Source organism: Phoxinus phoxinus (genome assembly GCF_949152265.1).
Source record: "Phoxinus phoxinus genome assembly, chromosome: 9".
Taxonomy (NCBI): domain Eukaryota; kingdom Metazoa; phylum Chordata; class Actinopteri; order Cypriniformes; family Leuciscidae; genus Phoxinus; species Phoxinus phoxinus.
This window is the reverse complement of record NC_136884.1, coordinates 13,120,439-13,138,437: the sequence shown is the minus strand read 5'-3', so window position 1 is coordinate 13,138,437 and position 17,999 is coordinate 13,120,439. Positions and strand designations below refer to the sequence as shown.

General features: G+C 38.6%; 1 protein-coding gene across 4 annotated transcripts; it reads right to left on the bottom strand.

Annotated features, from left to right (window-relative positions):
* Positions 1 to 1,733: 1,733 nt before the first annotated feature.
* Positions 1,734 to 17,006, bottom strand: rassf8b (Ras association domain family member 8b). Of its 4 annotated transcripts, none has more exons than XM_079622174.1 (6): positions 16,611 to 16,886; positions 12,554 to 12,713; positions 7,268 to 7,450; positions 4,722 to 5,620; positions 3,403 to 3,532; positions 1,734 to 3,259 (listed from the first exon to the last, which is right to left on the bottom strand). In XM_079622174.1, exons 3-6 carry the CDS (start codon positions 7,377 to 7,379, stop codon positions 3,138 to 3,140), a joined length of 1,263 nt encoding a protein of 420 aa, XP_079478300.1. In that variant the 5' UTR covers positions 7,380 to 7,450; positions 12,554 to 12,713; positions 16,611 to 16,886; the 3' UTR covers positions 1,734 to 3,137. The 4 variants fall into 4 exon arrangements, with proteins under 4 accessions (XP_079478300.1, XP_079478301.1, XP_079478299.1 ...); XM_079622175.1 differs by having other exon boundaries at positions 7,268 to 7,453; positions 16,611 to 16,884; XM_079622173.1 differs by lacking the exon at positions 12,554 to 12,713 and having other exon boundaries at positions 16,611 to 17,006.
* Positions 17,007 to 17,999: the final 993 nt, after the last annotated feature.

The following is a 17,999-nucleotide window of genomic DNA, read 5'->3' as shown; positions in this document are numbered from 1 at the left end:
TATTGAAAAAGAAAAAAAAGTACAGCTGGGATTTACTTCTATCCATTAGTTAATGAGTGGATGAAGTCAGTCCAGCATATGTCGAGTGATATTTTAATGAAAAATTACCAGGTCAAAAAAACTTGACCTTCAGTGAAATTTTTCTCTTGGGATGCATGCCGGATTTCTCCAATCATTTCAATAATGGCGTCGAGTATAAACAAGGCTTCATCGTTTGTATAGTCCTCCGTTTTGACCGTCTTCACTAAAACGCCCTCTGGAGATTCAAAACGCAAAACGGGGTCGGAGCGTTTTTAAACATCTCCGTTTTAGGTCTACGTTTTTGCCGTTGTAGTCTGGACGGGAGGTGCAAACGTAGCAAAAGGTCTCCGTTTCTAAACGAAAACGCAGTAGTGTGGATGGGGCCTTAGTCATCTCAAACCCTGCCTCCATCCAATAAACAACCAATAGACAGAACCCCCAACCCAACAAAGTCTCCACCCAATTTTTTCTCTTTTTAATAATCCACTTCACTCAGATATACAATACAGAAGAAAGGATCTGTTACTACTTCCGTTACATCGCGACTTTGAAAATTGCCTTTCTTAAAAATGCCTGGGACAATGGTCAGTTTTGTGGTTATTATACAAAAATATCTGACTACATATTACCACGATTGACCTGCTGTGTAATAATTTCGCTAATCGCACACACAAAAAACAAGTTCTAGGCTGTTGACAGCAACCAGAAAAGGACACAATAAACAACAATGCTCTATTCTAAATTTATTTAGCATTTTACAATGTTACTGCACCTTTTCCACCGATGGCATAAATAGTTTATGCTGCTTGATAAACATGTCATCATAAATCATTTCAATGTGTGTTCCAGGCATTTGACACTTCTCAAGAATGAAGTAGTTTAATTAACATAATTTGTTAAAAATAGAGCTGAATAGAAGTTTGTTGCCCAAAGGGATTTTGGTACTGCATTAAAAGTCAAAACTTGTGATCCAGAGATGCCATTTGATCTAAACTATCAGCTGAGCTTAATGTTGTTTTAGTCACACCTGTGTGTATAGCAGCAGGTGATAGAATACACACTGTTAATTTCTAATGCACACACATCAGTCCCAAACCTCAAGCCTGTTACAATTGCACAGATATTTATACGGGCATTTAGCACAGTCCATGTTACACCTTAATACAACCCGTTGAGTATTATACCTGTATTAAGTGCCATAGGTGGATCCTCAGGCCTCTCACACAAGCTTAAAACTGAACGTCAGTGCATGCAGCCTAACAATGCTAAAAATAAAAACATTGTTTATTTTAGCTGTTAAGAGAGTGTTGTGCAATTTTTTTTCATCCATGTTAAAAATAGTCATCTTTGCTACTTATTGATATGTTGCTATATGCTATTTACACTTTTTTTTTTTAAGAAAGGCATGCGTCTCAAACATTCCCCTCGTCACACAGAGATGACTTAGTTCTTAAAGTCATGCGGCATTCAGACAACCGAATGCTCTTTTGTAGATCTGAGCAACAGTTCTGTGTGAAATCAACACACAACTACTCCAAAAATAAAATATCCAAATGTAGAAGCAGATGAATTTTGTTTTGAATGTATAGATACCTTAACATGATGTGCAAGGCTTTAAACCAAACCTGTCTTTTTTACGAAGAGATACAACGATTTAGTCATCCATGAAGATCATGTTAAAATGTTAACTTTTGCCAAAAGTGTTTAAAAAAAAAAAAAGAAATCAGTTCAATTAGTTTACAAAAATATCCAAACAAATCCAGAAGCAACTGCAGCAAATCTAAATGAGCAATTCTTTATCCACACTATCATAAGCTCCTTGCTTATGTCCACAATACATGTAAAAATAAATGTAGTCATTCTGTATCTCTGTGAATGTGTTTTTTAAGGGAAGCAGGTGCTACTACAGTTAAAACATTCACAAAAAAAATAATGTCATCAACATAATATTTTGGAGCTGCATCCCTTTGCACAATTACAAATCTCTACATTCATGACTTCCAGAACACTTTGGTTTAATCTGAAATAAAATATAGTTCTGAAAACTAGTAAAACACAGTTTAGTTTAAAATATATGCAACTAGTGTGATCTTTGCTAGTATGTGGATAGCATTTTAGTGAGATCAGCTAAATAAAAAAATAACTTGCAGAAATAAACAGAAATAAAATGCATTCATTGGCCAAAAAGGTTCACTGGCAGAACACATTGATCTAGACCAGTCATTAGAATGACTTGTGCGTAACTACATTGTTCTGTACTTGCATTATTTAAAAGGCTACTTTTTTAAACTAAGCAGTTCAGCACAAAATCAGGTTGCTTCATTTTAAAAGGTAACAAAGTCCACTTGTCTCAAGAAGCTGCTTTCATGCAAAAACACCTCTCTTCCTCACTTTCACACTATTTTAAAATACGGCATGCACCTGTTTTCCTGATTAGTACGATCAAACGCAGAAAATTATTCTTCAGCCTTTAAGATTTCGGTAAAATTCCACAGCAGATGTTTTGGCCAATAAAGTGCAAACTAAGGCGAAACCCCACCCCTTTCTATGAGCTTTCATCATGACTATGAGCCATAAAACATAAACTGCATAATTTATCACCCTTAACGATCTCTTTGCATCTCCCTAAAATTCCTGCTGCTTGCATATCGCATTGAGTGTGAGGTTTACCTGGAGATTCAGAAACATTCTAGAAATGAAAGACATCATGATTCTGCATTTTCTAACTTGCACCAAAAGGTCAATGGATTGAACTTAGGCTGAGGCAGCATGTATTCTGTTTCTTTTTCTGTATGAGTTTAGTAGTTGCCTTGTTCAAAACATGTTCAAAGCCTTACTGCGTTTTGGGTCCAGTGAAAGCGAGCATACATTCAGCTGGAGTTGTCTTTGTAGGATTTGGAGAAAGCACTGATTGGGTTGGATTAGTCAAATAGCCATCAAGAGGAAGGAGTCTTCACCGTGAACATGCTCACTGCATATTTTCTGTAGAGTGAACAACAGATACCTCTGTATTTCAAAGGAGTGTGATCTCACCGAAGACTCTGAATCATGGTCTCGGAGTGATGTGGAGTCATGTGGGAAATTGACTGCCTTTAGATGTTGATGTCGGTGCAAAATCAGACATAGATGCCTTCAGGGTTAAAGGTCGTGTTCAGGGGGCTCTGCAGAACTCTTAGGTCAGCGGGAAGTTGTCGGGCTGATCCAAGCCGCTTCAGAGATCCAGACTGATTTTCTGACTCTACAGAGACAAAACAAAGAGAGACTTTAGTTAAAGATTATACTTTAAGTTGACAGAGTTTAGAGACATTCGTTATAGGTTGGTTACATTTGATTTACATAAATCAAGAAAATAAAAGAATATTTATGAGTTTGCCGCGTTACCTGTGTTAGCTTCCTCCTCACTAGGGTCTGCTGGTAGAACTGTTACTTTGGTGCCAGTCTGTTGAATAAACTGTTGAAGGTTTACCTGCCTTAGCTCCTTAGTTAACTGTTCCAGCTCCTGCTCTCTCTCCTTAATCAAACAAATAAAAGTTAAAGAATCTAATGTCTAAATAGACAATCAAATCAAATGTTTTCTCTTATACCTTACAATGGTCACACTTTTTAAAAAAGAGGGAGGCCAAAAGAGTTTGCTCCAAGAGACATCCATCTCATTTGTTACCATGATAGTCCAGAGAGTAAAAATGCTCTAAATACAAGTGTATCTGTGTTATGTAACATTCTAGGTGAATGCAAACTCTACTGGAACATATTCTACTCCTTCACTTCATCTGTAAGCTCTGGCAAAGATCTTTTACATAACATCTGTGACCACTACCCTCCACCCCCACCCTAGTCCCTAACATTCTGCAAAGCCGATTAGTCGCATTGTTGGAACTTAAGGCCAAAGAGTCTAAAACAAAGCAGCTGTAGCTCACTAGGTTTCAGCAGGGTCATGCTTCTACTCCATGAAACAAAGTACTGGTCATGATTGTTTTGCTATTCATTAGTACTTTGCCTCAGAGGCAGTTGTCACACTTGGTACGAGTACTTTGCGTATAAAGTTTTGGTAGTCAATCCACAGAACGGCACTTGAGATTATCTGCCACTGATGCACTGCAAGAAATGCAAAGACTGCGACTGCTCACCAAGCAGACAAGCAGCTATGATAGAGGTGTCCTATCCTGTTTGTGGAGGGCCAATGACCTGCAGAGTTTAGCTCCAGCCTACCCCAACACACTTGCCTGAAAGTTTCTAGTGATCCTGAAGACCTTGATTAACTGGTTTGGATTTGAGCTAAACTTTTCAGGATAGTGGTCCTCCAGGAGCAGGACTGGGCACCCCTGAGATATGACCATCTTTGAGAGAGAAATACACAATTTCATCCCAAATTCATTAAAAGCAATTCACTTCTGCGATTTAGGAAAAATTGATTTCATACCAACTGCGAACCATACCTGCATAATTTATATTTGGTTTACTGTTGAGTTTGGATACTTTCACACCAGCCAAATTAAACTTGCTGATGTCAAATTGGACAATGTAAAGCGCTTTGAGTGCAGAGAAAAGCACTATATAAATGTAATGAATTATTATTATTATTAAATGGACTCTGTCCACCCCAAAAGCTCTAGTGTGAGTGCAACCTCAGTCAAAACCTTTGTCAGAAAGTCAGCAATGTTAGTGTAAGTGAAATGTTATATTCCTTTTGGTGATCTCACCTGTAGCCTAATGTTTGACTGCCCAAGCGAGAGCTCCACAGCTCTGCAGTTGCTCTCCAGTCTTGCAGCCTGCTGCACCTGAATGTCCAGCTCGGCACGGGCCTTGTCCAGTCGCGACTGTACCTCCATTTCATCTGCTATTCGCGTTTCCATCAGCTCTTGTTGTAGGCGCTCTGCCTCCAGCCCTGCCTCCATGCACTGAATACGAGCCAGGTACTCTCCCAGCTGCTCCTCGCACTCGTGTACACGGCTACGCAGTTCCTGCAGCTGTGCACGCAGTTGCCTCTCGTTGTCCTGCTCAATCTGCAGCTCATTCTCCCAGAATTCATGCTCCTTCATCTCTGCCTCATTCCTGCGGACCTGCTGCTCTAGTTCGACCAGCTCCTCTTCTTCTTCCTCCGTCAATTGCTGCTGCAACTCAGTCTCACAGCGATGCAGTTTCTGCTCTAGGACGCGCAGTTTATCTTTCTGCAACTGCACCAGCAGGGACAGCTCCTGCGTAGGTGCCGGTGTGCTGCTGCGGATTGTGTTCACTGTTCTTTGCTTGGTCTCACCCTCACGACTCTTCCCGAAGATGTCACGCAACCCCTTGGCACCACCTGTGAAAGTGAGGGACTTGCGTTTTGGTTCACGGCGTTTGAGGGAACGATCGTTGGCTGTGGGCCGGAGCTTTGCCATGGGAGGGAGACTTTGGCGATATAGGCTGCGCTCAGGAGCTCTTGCAGAGGTGTCTGAGGTGGGGCGCTCACTCAGAGAAGGGCCTGTACGTTGAAGCACCAACTGTACATCACTAGCGTACTGACCCCACTTATTCAGAGAAACCACAGGATTCTCATGGGGTGCCAGGTGCCTCTCTGTCTCACGCCATTTTTCAATCAGCGTATAGCGACCAGTCCGCCCTGCAATACAATACTTGTACATTATCAATGAATTTAAAACACTTAAATATTAAAACATCTGTCATTTGCTCTGTACTGCCAACTGTAACTATTTTCAGTTCAAGATGAAGTGCATAATTTATGCACTTGTAGCATCACCACTATGAATAGCAAAAATGATTATTGTATTCAAACAAGTTTCCCAAATTTCCCCTATTGGCCATTTGTTGAGCCTGTGCTGTGGGGCTAGGCTTAATAAGGATGTTCAAACAAACTCAAACAACGAAATTGTTCGTTAGCGGAGCCACAGCCTTTTCACTCTGGGGAAATCAGCCTATGAATGGCTTACACATAGTTTTATATTAAAGGGTTAGTTCACCCAAAAATGAAAATAATGTAATTAATGACTCATCCTCATGTCGTTCTAAGCCCGTAAGACCTCCGTTCATCTTCGGAACACAGTTTAAGATATTTTAGATTTAGTCCGAGAGCGTTCTGTCCCTCGAAAATACTTTTTGGTCCAAAAATAACACAAAATAAGACTTTATTCAGCATTGTATTCTCTCCCGGGTCTGTTGTCAATCCTTCACAGTTACACTGATGGCGGAAGACGCTGATGACGTGTTATCTGGTGCGCCCGAGCTTCATTTATAGTCTGAGGGAGACGCACGCTATATTCAAGCTATTCTACATTGTTTGCGTGGATATCATTTTTTTTAATGGTGCGTAAATGTGCATGTCGCGGATGAGACACTTTTACAGCGTGCGTTTCCCTCAGTCTATAAATGAAGCTCGGGCGCACCAGATAACACGTCATCAGCGTCTTACGCCATCAGCGATGCTTCAAAAACTTCTAACTAACGCACTGATGTCACATGGACTACTGTGATGATGTTTTTATTACCTTTCTGGACATGGACAGTATACCGTATATACATTTTCAATGCAGGGACAGAAAGCTCTCAGACAACAGACCCGGGAGAGAATACAATGCTGAATAAAGTCTTATTTTGTGTTATTTTTGGACCAAAAAGTATTTTCGAGGGACAGAAAGCTCTCGGACTAAATCTAAAATATCTTAAACTGTGTTCCGAAGATGAACGGAGGTCTTACGGGCTTAGAACGACATGAGGGTGAGTCATTAATGACATTATTTTCATTTTTGGGTGAACTAACCCTTTAAGCTGGGAAAGAAGAAGGTATTTTAACATACAAAAAAAACTGCACACTTTAACTTTAATCAAACCGTGTATGGCTAAACAGAGAAGCTCTAAAGCTCTAAAAACATGGTGACACAAAGATTTAATTTTCCAAAGGAAATTCATCTGACATTCACTAAAGACCAGGCGCCACAGTGGAACACAGATTGCACTTATTCATGAAATAATGAAATAAGACACAGTCTCCATTTTTTTCCAGCATAGGGTGATGGGGTCGAATTCTGAAACTAGAAGGGACAATACTGCATTTCATTCCTTCAATCTCTGATCTCAATGAGGGCTTGTTGTCAAGGAGACAACCATAGTGAGTGTTATGTTGTGTCCTGAGGAAAGGAGGAACAAAAGGAGCATGGAAGGGAACATACAAAACATGGAAAAGAAGTTCTTTTAAAAATGGTGCCATTGTGGTACATTTACAAGTTATTCACAATCAGATGTAGTGTCTCACCTATTGCTTGGGCCAAAGCGATCACAACCTCTTGACATGTGGTGACCTCTGTGACGCCGCAGACGATGCGCTGCACTCCATCCACCCACACCTTCAGCTCCATGCCTCTCATCTGGATGATGTCATTCCTCACTTCTGCAGTCACCCGTTACAAGCTCTCTGGTCTGCATGCTGCTCTTATCACTGCTTGTGAGACAGAAAAAATGTTTGTGGTAATTCCACTTATTTAAGAAATTATTCAACCATAAATACTCCCTCTCTGTCATTGGAACCATCTTCAATAACAGTAACAATTGGTTCTTTAATATACTCCATACAGTGTCAGTCTGGCAGATAACATCTTTAGTTATTGGTGTAAATGGAGGGTTTGGGTGCCAAAGTGCCAAAGTGCTCAAGCTCTCACCTGTTGTTATCCTTAAATCCAGCTTGCAAATCAATTTTCAGTTACTACAGTATATTGTGGTTTGGCCTTTAAAGGGGGGGTACAATGGTGTTTCATATATTCAGAGTTGTTTACAGTGTTAAAGAGATGGATTCTCATGCTAATAATGGCCAAAGTTTGAAAAGTTATTTTGAACGAATAACAGAGAATTTCTGTGCTGAAAATCATACTTCCGGGTTGCAACACGTTTCGGCTGGTTTTTTTCTATCGTAGATCTAATGACGTAGACCAGAGTGGAACTCCTTATATGAGCATTGCTCTTGGAAAAGCGCGTTCACGCACACGTCGACCAGAGGAGAGAAAGACCGCGCTCATTGACGCGCTACTACCGGAAATCATCAGCAGCAGCGCTAAATAGGAATGGTTGATGTCAAGAATGTCTCCAAAAAAGTGTGTTTTGGGATGTGAGGGAAAGTTTACCTTGTTCAGCTTCCCAAAGAACCCAGGGTTACTGGAACAGTGGATGCAGTTTGTATGTTGTGGATGCTCCCGCTTGACTCTATAGCTCCGCCCACGCCCAGAATCAAGGACCTCGGCTTTTTCCGGATAGAATCGGAAAGCTGTATTTTTATTTTATAAATATGATGAAACTAAAGACTTTTTGGAGATATGAAGGACGCACTATTACTCTATAGGTACTCAAGATTAACATGAGATTGACTGAAACCTGGTATTTTACCCCCCCCTTTAATGCTTTAATGCTATCCTGTTGTTCCCTTAAGGATTGTTACACTAGAGAGATTTACACTGTAAGAGCCAGTTACGATGTGTGGCTAGTTGATGGACATCTCATTTTTATTTTTGATTCACTGCAATGCTACTCCAATTTATTTTGCCCGTCTGACTTCAGTAAATTTAATTTTCATTGATTACTGATAAGAGTAAAGAGATCATTTGTATCAATTGAATTATACACATCATAGTTAAAATTGCCCACTGCCCAAAATGGAACTGCCCACTCACAACTAGGTAAATTGAGTTTAAAACCACTGTATTAAAAGATCAATTAAAAAAAAAAAGCATATTTTAACACAAGCACCATAGATAGATAATATACAGTATGCTTGTAACTTCCTGCTTCAGATTTGTTCCTTTTTCTTTGTTATTTTTTTGTTGTACAAGTTTTGTTTACTGCAAATCATTGGTAAGGAAAGCATACTCTAAACTGATGCATTTCCTCTTCTGTGGCAGTAGCACTGAGTGATGAGAGTGATTTATTTAGCTGTGAACCGCTCAAGCTGAAGAACTGGTCCAAACAGGCCTGTGTGAACACTATAGATGGTACCCACTCCCATGAGACACACTCATAAAGGATAAGTGAGATGAGCTGTATACCCTTGACAGGTAATACGTCTTTCAGTGTGTGTGTTGTGAAGAGAGAAAGTCCTCTGTTTGTCTCTCATTCTGTCTGTCTCTGAGAGTGTTTGGTCGGCTGAAATCTGAATTGGTCTCTGCTGAAGTGCGGTGGGCAAAATCTTGATATGCCATCTCACACCCAGCTGATATCTATGATGGATACCCATGCCTGCATAGTGCGATCAGTATGTCAACACTGCACAAATAAAGTTGCAGCAAACCCCTAACCCCAAGTATTAAATATCGGCATGTAATTAGTTCCTTACTGATTCTTGATAGTCGGACATGTCCTACATAGAAAAGTCTAATTTATAGCAAAAATTTATAAATTCATCATGATTGACATGCTCTTACTAAGTTAAATCTAAAGGAATTGTATATACCTATCTGATTTTTGGAATAAACTTTTTTATCTTTTTGGGGAAAATTTGTTTAAATGTATGGTCTGTGGTTAGAAGTTCCATGTTATTGCACTTGTCCTCAGCAAGAGGTCACAATATTAACCATCCCAAAAAACTTGAAAAAAGCTCTACAATTGTGAAAACATATATATAAAAAAAAAATAAGGGGTATAAATATAAAAAACAATGCATGAAGTCAACATAAAACAATATTTTCCATAAAAATCTGCCTATTAAAGTTGTGTCCTCAGTTTCTGTCTACTCCGTCAGATTTTTTCATAAAGTTCTTTAAATCAGGAAATAGCATGGTCAGCTATATCCCGAGGACCCCTTTTCATCTCCCTGCCTGTGGTGAATGCAGCACTACCACACATGCTCTAGTACGTTTTAGATTTTTTAATATTTTAGACAAACAATGTCAATATTCCTATGGTCACAGCTGCACCATGTCAATACCATCTTTCTGTTAAGATACTTTTTTTTAAACCATAGTGGATTGAATTTAAGCATTTTAGTGAGGTTATTGGGACAGCTAGCAACTGAGGAAAAACTACCTAGCTGCAGTGTACAATACATGTTTTGGCGGAAAATACATGCCCTTACGTCAACTCCGTCAGACGTCAACTCCGTCAGGTTCTATGTCTGACGGAGTTGACCTGTAAGATGACGGAGTTGACAAATCCACCAATAACCTCTTAATGTGCGAATATAATATTATTTGTGAATATAGTGAAGGGTTAAACTGTTATTTCAGGGTTTTATTTACACATAAATGCACATACATAGCATGCATTACATTATTTAACCATACGCATCTGACTTGTAGAGAATGGGCAGGCAGTGGTCTGCTTATTGTGTAACGTGTAACTTTGCCAGCACTTTAATATATATATATATATATATATATATATATATATATATATATATATATTTATATATGTAGAGATAGAGAAATGAGAAGCCAGTGTAGGGCTGGGCGATATGGCCAAAATTAAACAATAAAAAAATTATCACGGCCCCTGGTTTCCCTTATTGTTTTTTGTTTTTTATAGTTGAAAACGGTGTAATTTAAAATAGTTGGAAATGGTGTATGTGCAATATGTTTATTATAGTTTGCTTTACAGTAAGTTCAATACTCTAATAACAAGGAGTAGTTTTAGTAGTAGTGTTTAAAGAGCACATCTGTTCAATAATCAGCAATGCACAAATTTTTTGTCAACACCGTCAGTTTTTCGTCAACACCGTCAGTTTTTCGTCAACACCGTCAGTTTTTCGTCAACACCGTCAGTTTTTAGTCAACACCGTCAGATCTTCGACGTTTGGATGTATGTTTTTGTAAAAAAAATTGGGAAAAAAAATATTCTTCCTTCAGTTGATGTTGTTTTTGTAATAAAGGACCATCTGATCTACATCCTCTTATGTTTTATTTATTTAAGGAATTTGTTTTTACAATATTGAAATTAAAATCAAAGTTTGAAAATACAAATATTTAGAAATCTAAGTTTTCAGAATAGTGTGAAATCACAACTTAAGTTTATATATATTGTATTTTGTTTACATATCAGAGTAACTAAACGCTATTACAATATACTTCAGAACTTTAGATTCTTGTTGGATTGGAAGAATTAAAATTGTTTACTTTTTAGTGTGTCTGACGGAGTTGACACAAATCCAGTTCTGAAGGGAAACATGTTTATTTGTTAAAAATGTGTTTTTATTTAAAACCTGTTCCTTTACATGGTTAAATAGCTAAGACCTTTCTCTGCAGAAACGTATAACTCTAATAGTGTCTATTTTAAAAAAAAGTTTTTTAAAACGTGTTTTGTCCCGACTCTCAAGAATCAGTGCCCTACATACGATCATCGGAAAAAAATTTGTTTTGATTAAATGGAGGCAGATCTGAACGTGAGCTTGCAGTCGATTGTAAGATGAGGGGTTTCAGAGAATTGAATGATTGGTGAAGTCCTGCATACGTCACCACAGAGAAGTCTGTCGTTTCACCGAAATATCAAGTTATGACAATTCACCCTTCGGCCTGGAGTTTGATTGACAGGCGATCTGACCAATCATAACGCAGAATCCGCCATTTTGTCCGACAAACAAACCAGACAGAAGAGTTAGTAGATTAACGTCTGTGGACATGAGTTTGAAAAATGGTGTGTATTGATATCTTTCCGCAGTTGAAACAACATACCTTCTAATGTTCATTCATGTTTATTTCGTGCTATAGTAGGAAGAGATGACTGGTTCATGTGCCGCTTGAACTGAAGCGCTTCAGCGATCTGTCACAACACATTAAAGAGCTACAAAATGGTATTTATTGTTTACATTTAAATTTGTTCAAACATTACCTGCTCAAAAAAAATAAGGATATGCATAGATGAATAATTCACAATAAGATGAATAAGATGAATTTTGAAAGTAGCAACAACAAAAACAAAATAATTCCAAATTGAATGAGGGATTCAAGGAATAATATCATAGAGACTTAGAGGGTTGGGCTCTTTTGACTTGGCCCAGTAAGCAACCACCTATTTGCTATACAATAGGTGCTTTGCTACAAGGAACACCATAGCAACAACCACCCTAAAATGCACTTAAAAGAACTTAAAACTTCTTAGCAACCACCCAGGCACTACTCGCATCTAGTCTCATCTAGTTTTAATTCTGTTCTGGTGTGCGTTTTGATACTCTGACATAATATCTTAATCAGTCTCTCATGGGTAGGGACATCGGGCCAAGAAGGTACGTAACGCAATCATTCACTTCTGCTTCAGAAATCTCTCATGAGCTTGTTAATGCAAAGTTCAGTCCCACCAGTTTATCAAAGCAGCATACAGTTATGTGGTGTTGCTTTCATGCATGTTTTAACCACTGTGTTAAAGCCCTACCCCCAACAGTATTATGTGTCAGCTGCCGAATTTGTGTTTAACTGTATAGACATGAGTGATACAGGCATCTGCACCAGACTAGCTTCGGCTTCATGACCTGGGGCTAAATTTAACAAACTCAAGGATTTGGTGGGGCCTTCACTGTAAGGTGCAGCCAAGACAGCCGCTAAAGAAGACGTAGTGCATCTAAACTCACATTCCAGTCGACTCACGTGTCTGACGTCCATAAACACAGATCAGTACAGCACATATGGCTAGATCCAACAGTAACCCATCGGGTGTAACGGTCCCAGCATGCTGCGTTCTCACATGCTCTGTCAGGTCAATGTTGTTCATCCATTCTCGCTTTACTAACTCTGTTGAACACACAGTAAGTCAAATGTTTATAAAACTAGTCAGGGTAGCTATCATACTTAAGCGGTCACAAATGAAAACGAAGCTGTGAGGGTTGGCAGTACAGTCCTTTTAATATGCTTTTCTGTTGTATAATTTGGTCAGTCCTTTAATCAGCTAAACAAAAAAACGTCTTAAAGATGTAGTTTGAGATGAAAGCTTGTTCCGCTGTCTAGCATTTCAGTTGCTGTGATTCTTGGAGTTTTATATACAGCACATGAACACCTTCTCAGGACCGGTGTGTTTTCTAACAAGGGTCCAGGCAAACACAAAGGTCTGCTGGAGAGACGCCCACCCCTGCAGGCCTCACAGCATGACTGGACACAAACAATCCATCTCCATGGTGATGCTTTTGCAGTTTTGTGAATCTCTCACATGGCCGGCTGTGACCGGCCTGGGAACTAACAAACAGCAGCAATTAAGGAACAATCTCTTTATTTTAACTTTTGTCCAGTGTCCCACTGTATAATTTTGTCCTGTCAGGAGTTCACAGCAGAACAACACACCAACGAGTCACGAACTGACACTTAATTTAAACCATTCAAAATAAAATTGTTTGTCAGTACAGCCTCTGTTAAGGATGAGAAAAAACCCTGTGTAAGATTCATTAACTCAAAGTAACTTTAGTCTGAGGTGAATACATCGAGTGGCTCTTTCACAAACAATGTGGGGGATGGGGTGTTGGACATATGTATACCCCGCATGCCATTCAACACAACGTTTAATTAGCGATATTTAAACAAAATTCTAAATCTGCTTTTAGGCAAGAGAGAGTTCAATCTTGTTTTAACTCTCCTTTGTCATTCATTGGTAAATAATATGATAATTTAGTTTGAGCAGGAAAACTGTTTTGAGAGTCACTGCACAAACAATTAACCATTAGGTTAAAACATTTAATTTTAAAATTTAAACCAATGGTTGGGTTTGTCCATATTTGACCCAAACATGGGTTGAAACAACCCAGCATTTTTGGTGCACCATAATGCCAGGGTGTTGTAGTTGTCAATGCACTACTAATGCGGGTGTCTATTGTTGTTGTGGTCTCTAGTAGTTTGTTGCTGCCCCATCTCATCCATTTCTATTTTTGACTGTGAAACAACAGCCATGGCAGTGTTGCTATACTTTTCGGACAAATGAGTGCTAGAAAAAAAGACTGAACAGAGTATCAGCGACTGCAAGCATACAATACTTGCATATGCTGATGATCACATGCACTGCATACCCTATAGCTTACGCTAAAAAAACGAAGTATACTTTTGGCTTTAAGGTTAAGGGTTAAAGGTTAAAAACAACTAACTCTCCGATGCATTAGCAAGCCCCACTAATTAGTAGGAAAAATAAATATTGGTAAATGAATGCAAAGTGCCATTAACAAAACAAAGAAACCAGAGAACAAAAGGCGATTTTCTGTTTCTCTGTCATTGTTTTTCTCTTGCACAACAGATAAATCCCTTCATTTCCTTGAGTTGGTCAGTATGGGTTCAGAAGAGGGAAGTGAACTGTCTGTGACCTGTGACACACTCGTATTAGAAACCAGCAAAAATACTAAAGCAGGGATATTTTAATTACCTAAAGTCCCTGACCAAACATTTTTGCCACACATATTTAACAAAAAAACGTGTACAACTTCAAAAGGATGCTCCAATTCTGTGGAAATCTGTGGATGCAGATCTCGTCTTCCCAACTCATCAAAAGAGTAGAACAGCCTTCTGCAGCCTACTCAAGATCCTTATCTGCATTGCCATGCATTTATTCATGATATTACATGTACATCTCTCAGCACAGTTCCATCTCACTACCTCTGGAGTGTTACTTTGCCTTCTGCTTCCTCAGCTTTCCTTCGCCTTTTCTCTCTTCCTCTGGACGTGCGCTGGAGTTATTTAGCACTCTCGTGTACAACAATCCACGATCAGCAGATCTGATCAGTGGGTGTTTAATGAGCCAGCTGTTGTCATACAAGACTGTGTATAATAAGAGGCGGAGGGATGTGTAATTGGTTGTGAGTGAGTCAGATCTATGAATGAGGCATGTGTAAACAGATCTACGAGTGAGTGAGGCAGAGGAAGGTGGTGTCCGAAAAGCTAGCTGAAAAATGCACATACAAATCCAATGTTTACATAATATCCTGTGTCTACTAAGATGACTCCATCTGGTCTATTTGTGGTGGGTCTTGTGCTGCCTGCTGCATCTGAAGGAGTGGTACATTAGTTCATTAGAAGAACTAATGTAGAAACAAAGTAAACATGATTAAAATGAATAAAACATAGCCAATATTCACTTGGTTGTCAGTAAAGCTAATTTGAATTTGTTAAAGATCATCAGACGTGACATTATGGTGCATTGGGATTGTGGTATAGGACCTTGTTCCCTAACAGACAACGATTTTAATAGGAAGGCATCCTTTGGTTTCGCACAAGTTTGGCGGGTGAATTTATCATACTTTTTAGCAAATTTTACCAAGAGTGGACATGTAGAAAACTTCAATCTGATGCTGATGAGTGCTGAAAAGTGCATTACCTTAATCACAAAGGCAACAGTTTGGCCTCTACTGCATATTCTTGTGCAAGTTCTGATAGTCGGTTTATGCAATCAAGCCACCTTAACAAAAACATTCCTATTAATAGATATTAATAAGAGTGCAGTGCATCTAACTTTACAGTTTGTATGACAGTATGTTTATAACTTTGAAGATTTTGGATCCTTTGTTGTTTGAGATCATAGTTTGATCACATTCATAACTTCAAGTAATAAATCATTAAGCAACATCACATAGGCCTAATGCTTAAAGAGAAAGTATAGCTAAAAGTGAAAATTCTGTCATCATTTACTACATCATTTTTTTACATAATGTGTTCCGCCATTTTAAAGTCAGACGCTTCTAGTTGTTTTAGCTGTACAAAAACTGTCTGTTAAGCTGCTTAACGTGGCAAACAATTTCTTATTTTATTTTAATAATGATTATCATTATCATAAACGCACTTGTTGTTGCACAAATAGTTGTACTGGTTACTGCACTTCGTTATTCTCTCAGTTGTTTACATATAGCGGTATCATAAGTCTTTAACTTTCACATGAAATAGGCTACCTTTCTTTGCTACTTAAAATAGGATGGATAATGATTAATAAATGATGACAGAATTTTAAACTCCATTGAACAGATCACACATTTCAATAATTAGAAATGTCATTAAACTTGGATTCAAATATTTTAACGCCATCATATTGCAATGTAAACTAATTACTGAATTTGATCAACATTACCAGTGAGGATGTGGCTAGTTGCACTTTTACTCCAGTGAAAAGCAAATTCTGTATAGGCACATGACATGAAGTATATGTAAATAATACACTTTTAATGGGGTAAGATAATGGACCCTACCAATAAACAGCTTCAAAATATTTTGTTTCAAACCCTTATGATCAGAGACAGTCATTGTGACAGCTCTCTCCCTCTTTAAAATGTCTAATAGTGATGACTCATTAATGAAAGTTAATATAAAGCCACGGCTGAAGAGTCGTAATTAGTGTTTATGGGATGCAGTGGTGTGTGTTTTGTAAGTTTAGGAGGGGCTGCAGGCCTGCTGCTGATCTGATGGAAAACACTCACCATCATACTGTCATTTAACCCGTTAAAACGCATATGTAGATCTGGAGCTGGTGATAAAAGACCCGACATTGACTGCACAGTCTCGTGTCATGCGTCTGTTATCCTGCGCGTTCATGTAGCTAACGCGTCCCGTCACAACTATGTAAAGGTCCCCCGTGAAAACAGATTCAATACATGTCGCCCTTCTCTCGGGCTTTAAAATCTTAAAAATTTAAAATTTTATTTAAAATCATTTGCGTAACGTTAACATTACCTGCGTGTGTCTGCAGTCCCGGGCAGCCAATATCCTCAGTCCGGGTCCGCTTCGCTTCCCCAAAGCAGAACCGAGATTTAATCAGATTATCTAGCTTTTCCTTGAATGTATCGTAAACACTATCTTCATTTGATGTCGTTTTTATGCGGTCCGGTTTAGGTCCGTTCGGACGGTCCGCTCGCTGAAGTTCAGTCAGTGTGGCCCGTTACATCAGCAGCAGATCTGCGCTCTCTCTCTCTCTCACGCGAGTAAATACAGTGAGCGCGAGCGAGCGGGACACCGCAAGGCATCATGGAGCGAGCGCTTTAAAGCTGCACAGCCCGCACTGAACAAGTGTGCTCGCTCGCTCACACTCACACACTAGCTACTATTTGGCAAAGTCTGTAGATTCAGTCTGTAGAATTTTTAACGCTTTCACACAGTAGCCTATCGTTAAGTAACCAATTGATATAATATATTAATAAGTGCATTTAACATTATATGAATGAATCACTTCCACTTGTAGGCCACATGTTTGATGTGCATTAATTACCCGTTAAGCAGTATAATGTTTATTTAGTTTAATACGTTTATTATTTTAATTATGCAATTAAATTAAAAAATGTATCTGTTTGTTCTAGAATGATATCTAAATAACATGTCCCTTGACTTTTAAAACATGATTCTCAATACTAATATTTAAATTCTCATGTCATTTCTACAACTACAATTCCTTCTGACTGTACAGCAATGATATAATCTTGATGCCATTGTTGGTGTGAAAAGTCGTTCATGTCAGCAATTTAGATAAATTATATATAATTTAAATTTCAAATAATTTAAACGTGTGTGTATATATAGGCCTACATAAATGCTAAATAATACAAATATCTAAAAATGATAAAACATAATACAGTAGTTAATTATTTCTGCTGCTTATTTATTTTTATTGCATTTCATTTGCCCCGTTATGATTACGCCGTCTCCCCTACAATAAATGACCAGAATGGTGCCTATGACATGTTAAATAACACCAACAGAGCAAAAACTGATTTTCTACTGTGCTCTTAACTCATTTAATAATAATAGGCTATCTCAATAAGCATATTTGTCAGTAAACACATTACTGTGCTGCATCGAGCTACTGTAGCTCATGCTGATTACTTTGCCATACCACAATGCAAAATCTTGGCTATCATGTGTTACAACTTACAGTGTGCACTTGTAATTGGTTTTGGTGAGGAAGAATGTATACAAATACAACATATTGCAGCGTAGAAGCACGTACATCTGCTTTATTTTACCTTGAAAGGGAGAAAAATAGTTTGACCACTCTGATCAGAGAGCATTGTAGACATGCCCACGTGAAAAGATTGTCATAAAGCTCAAAACTGTGGATTAGTCTGAGCA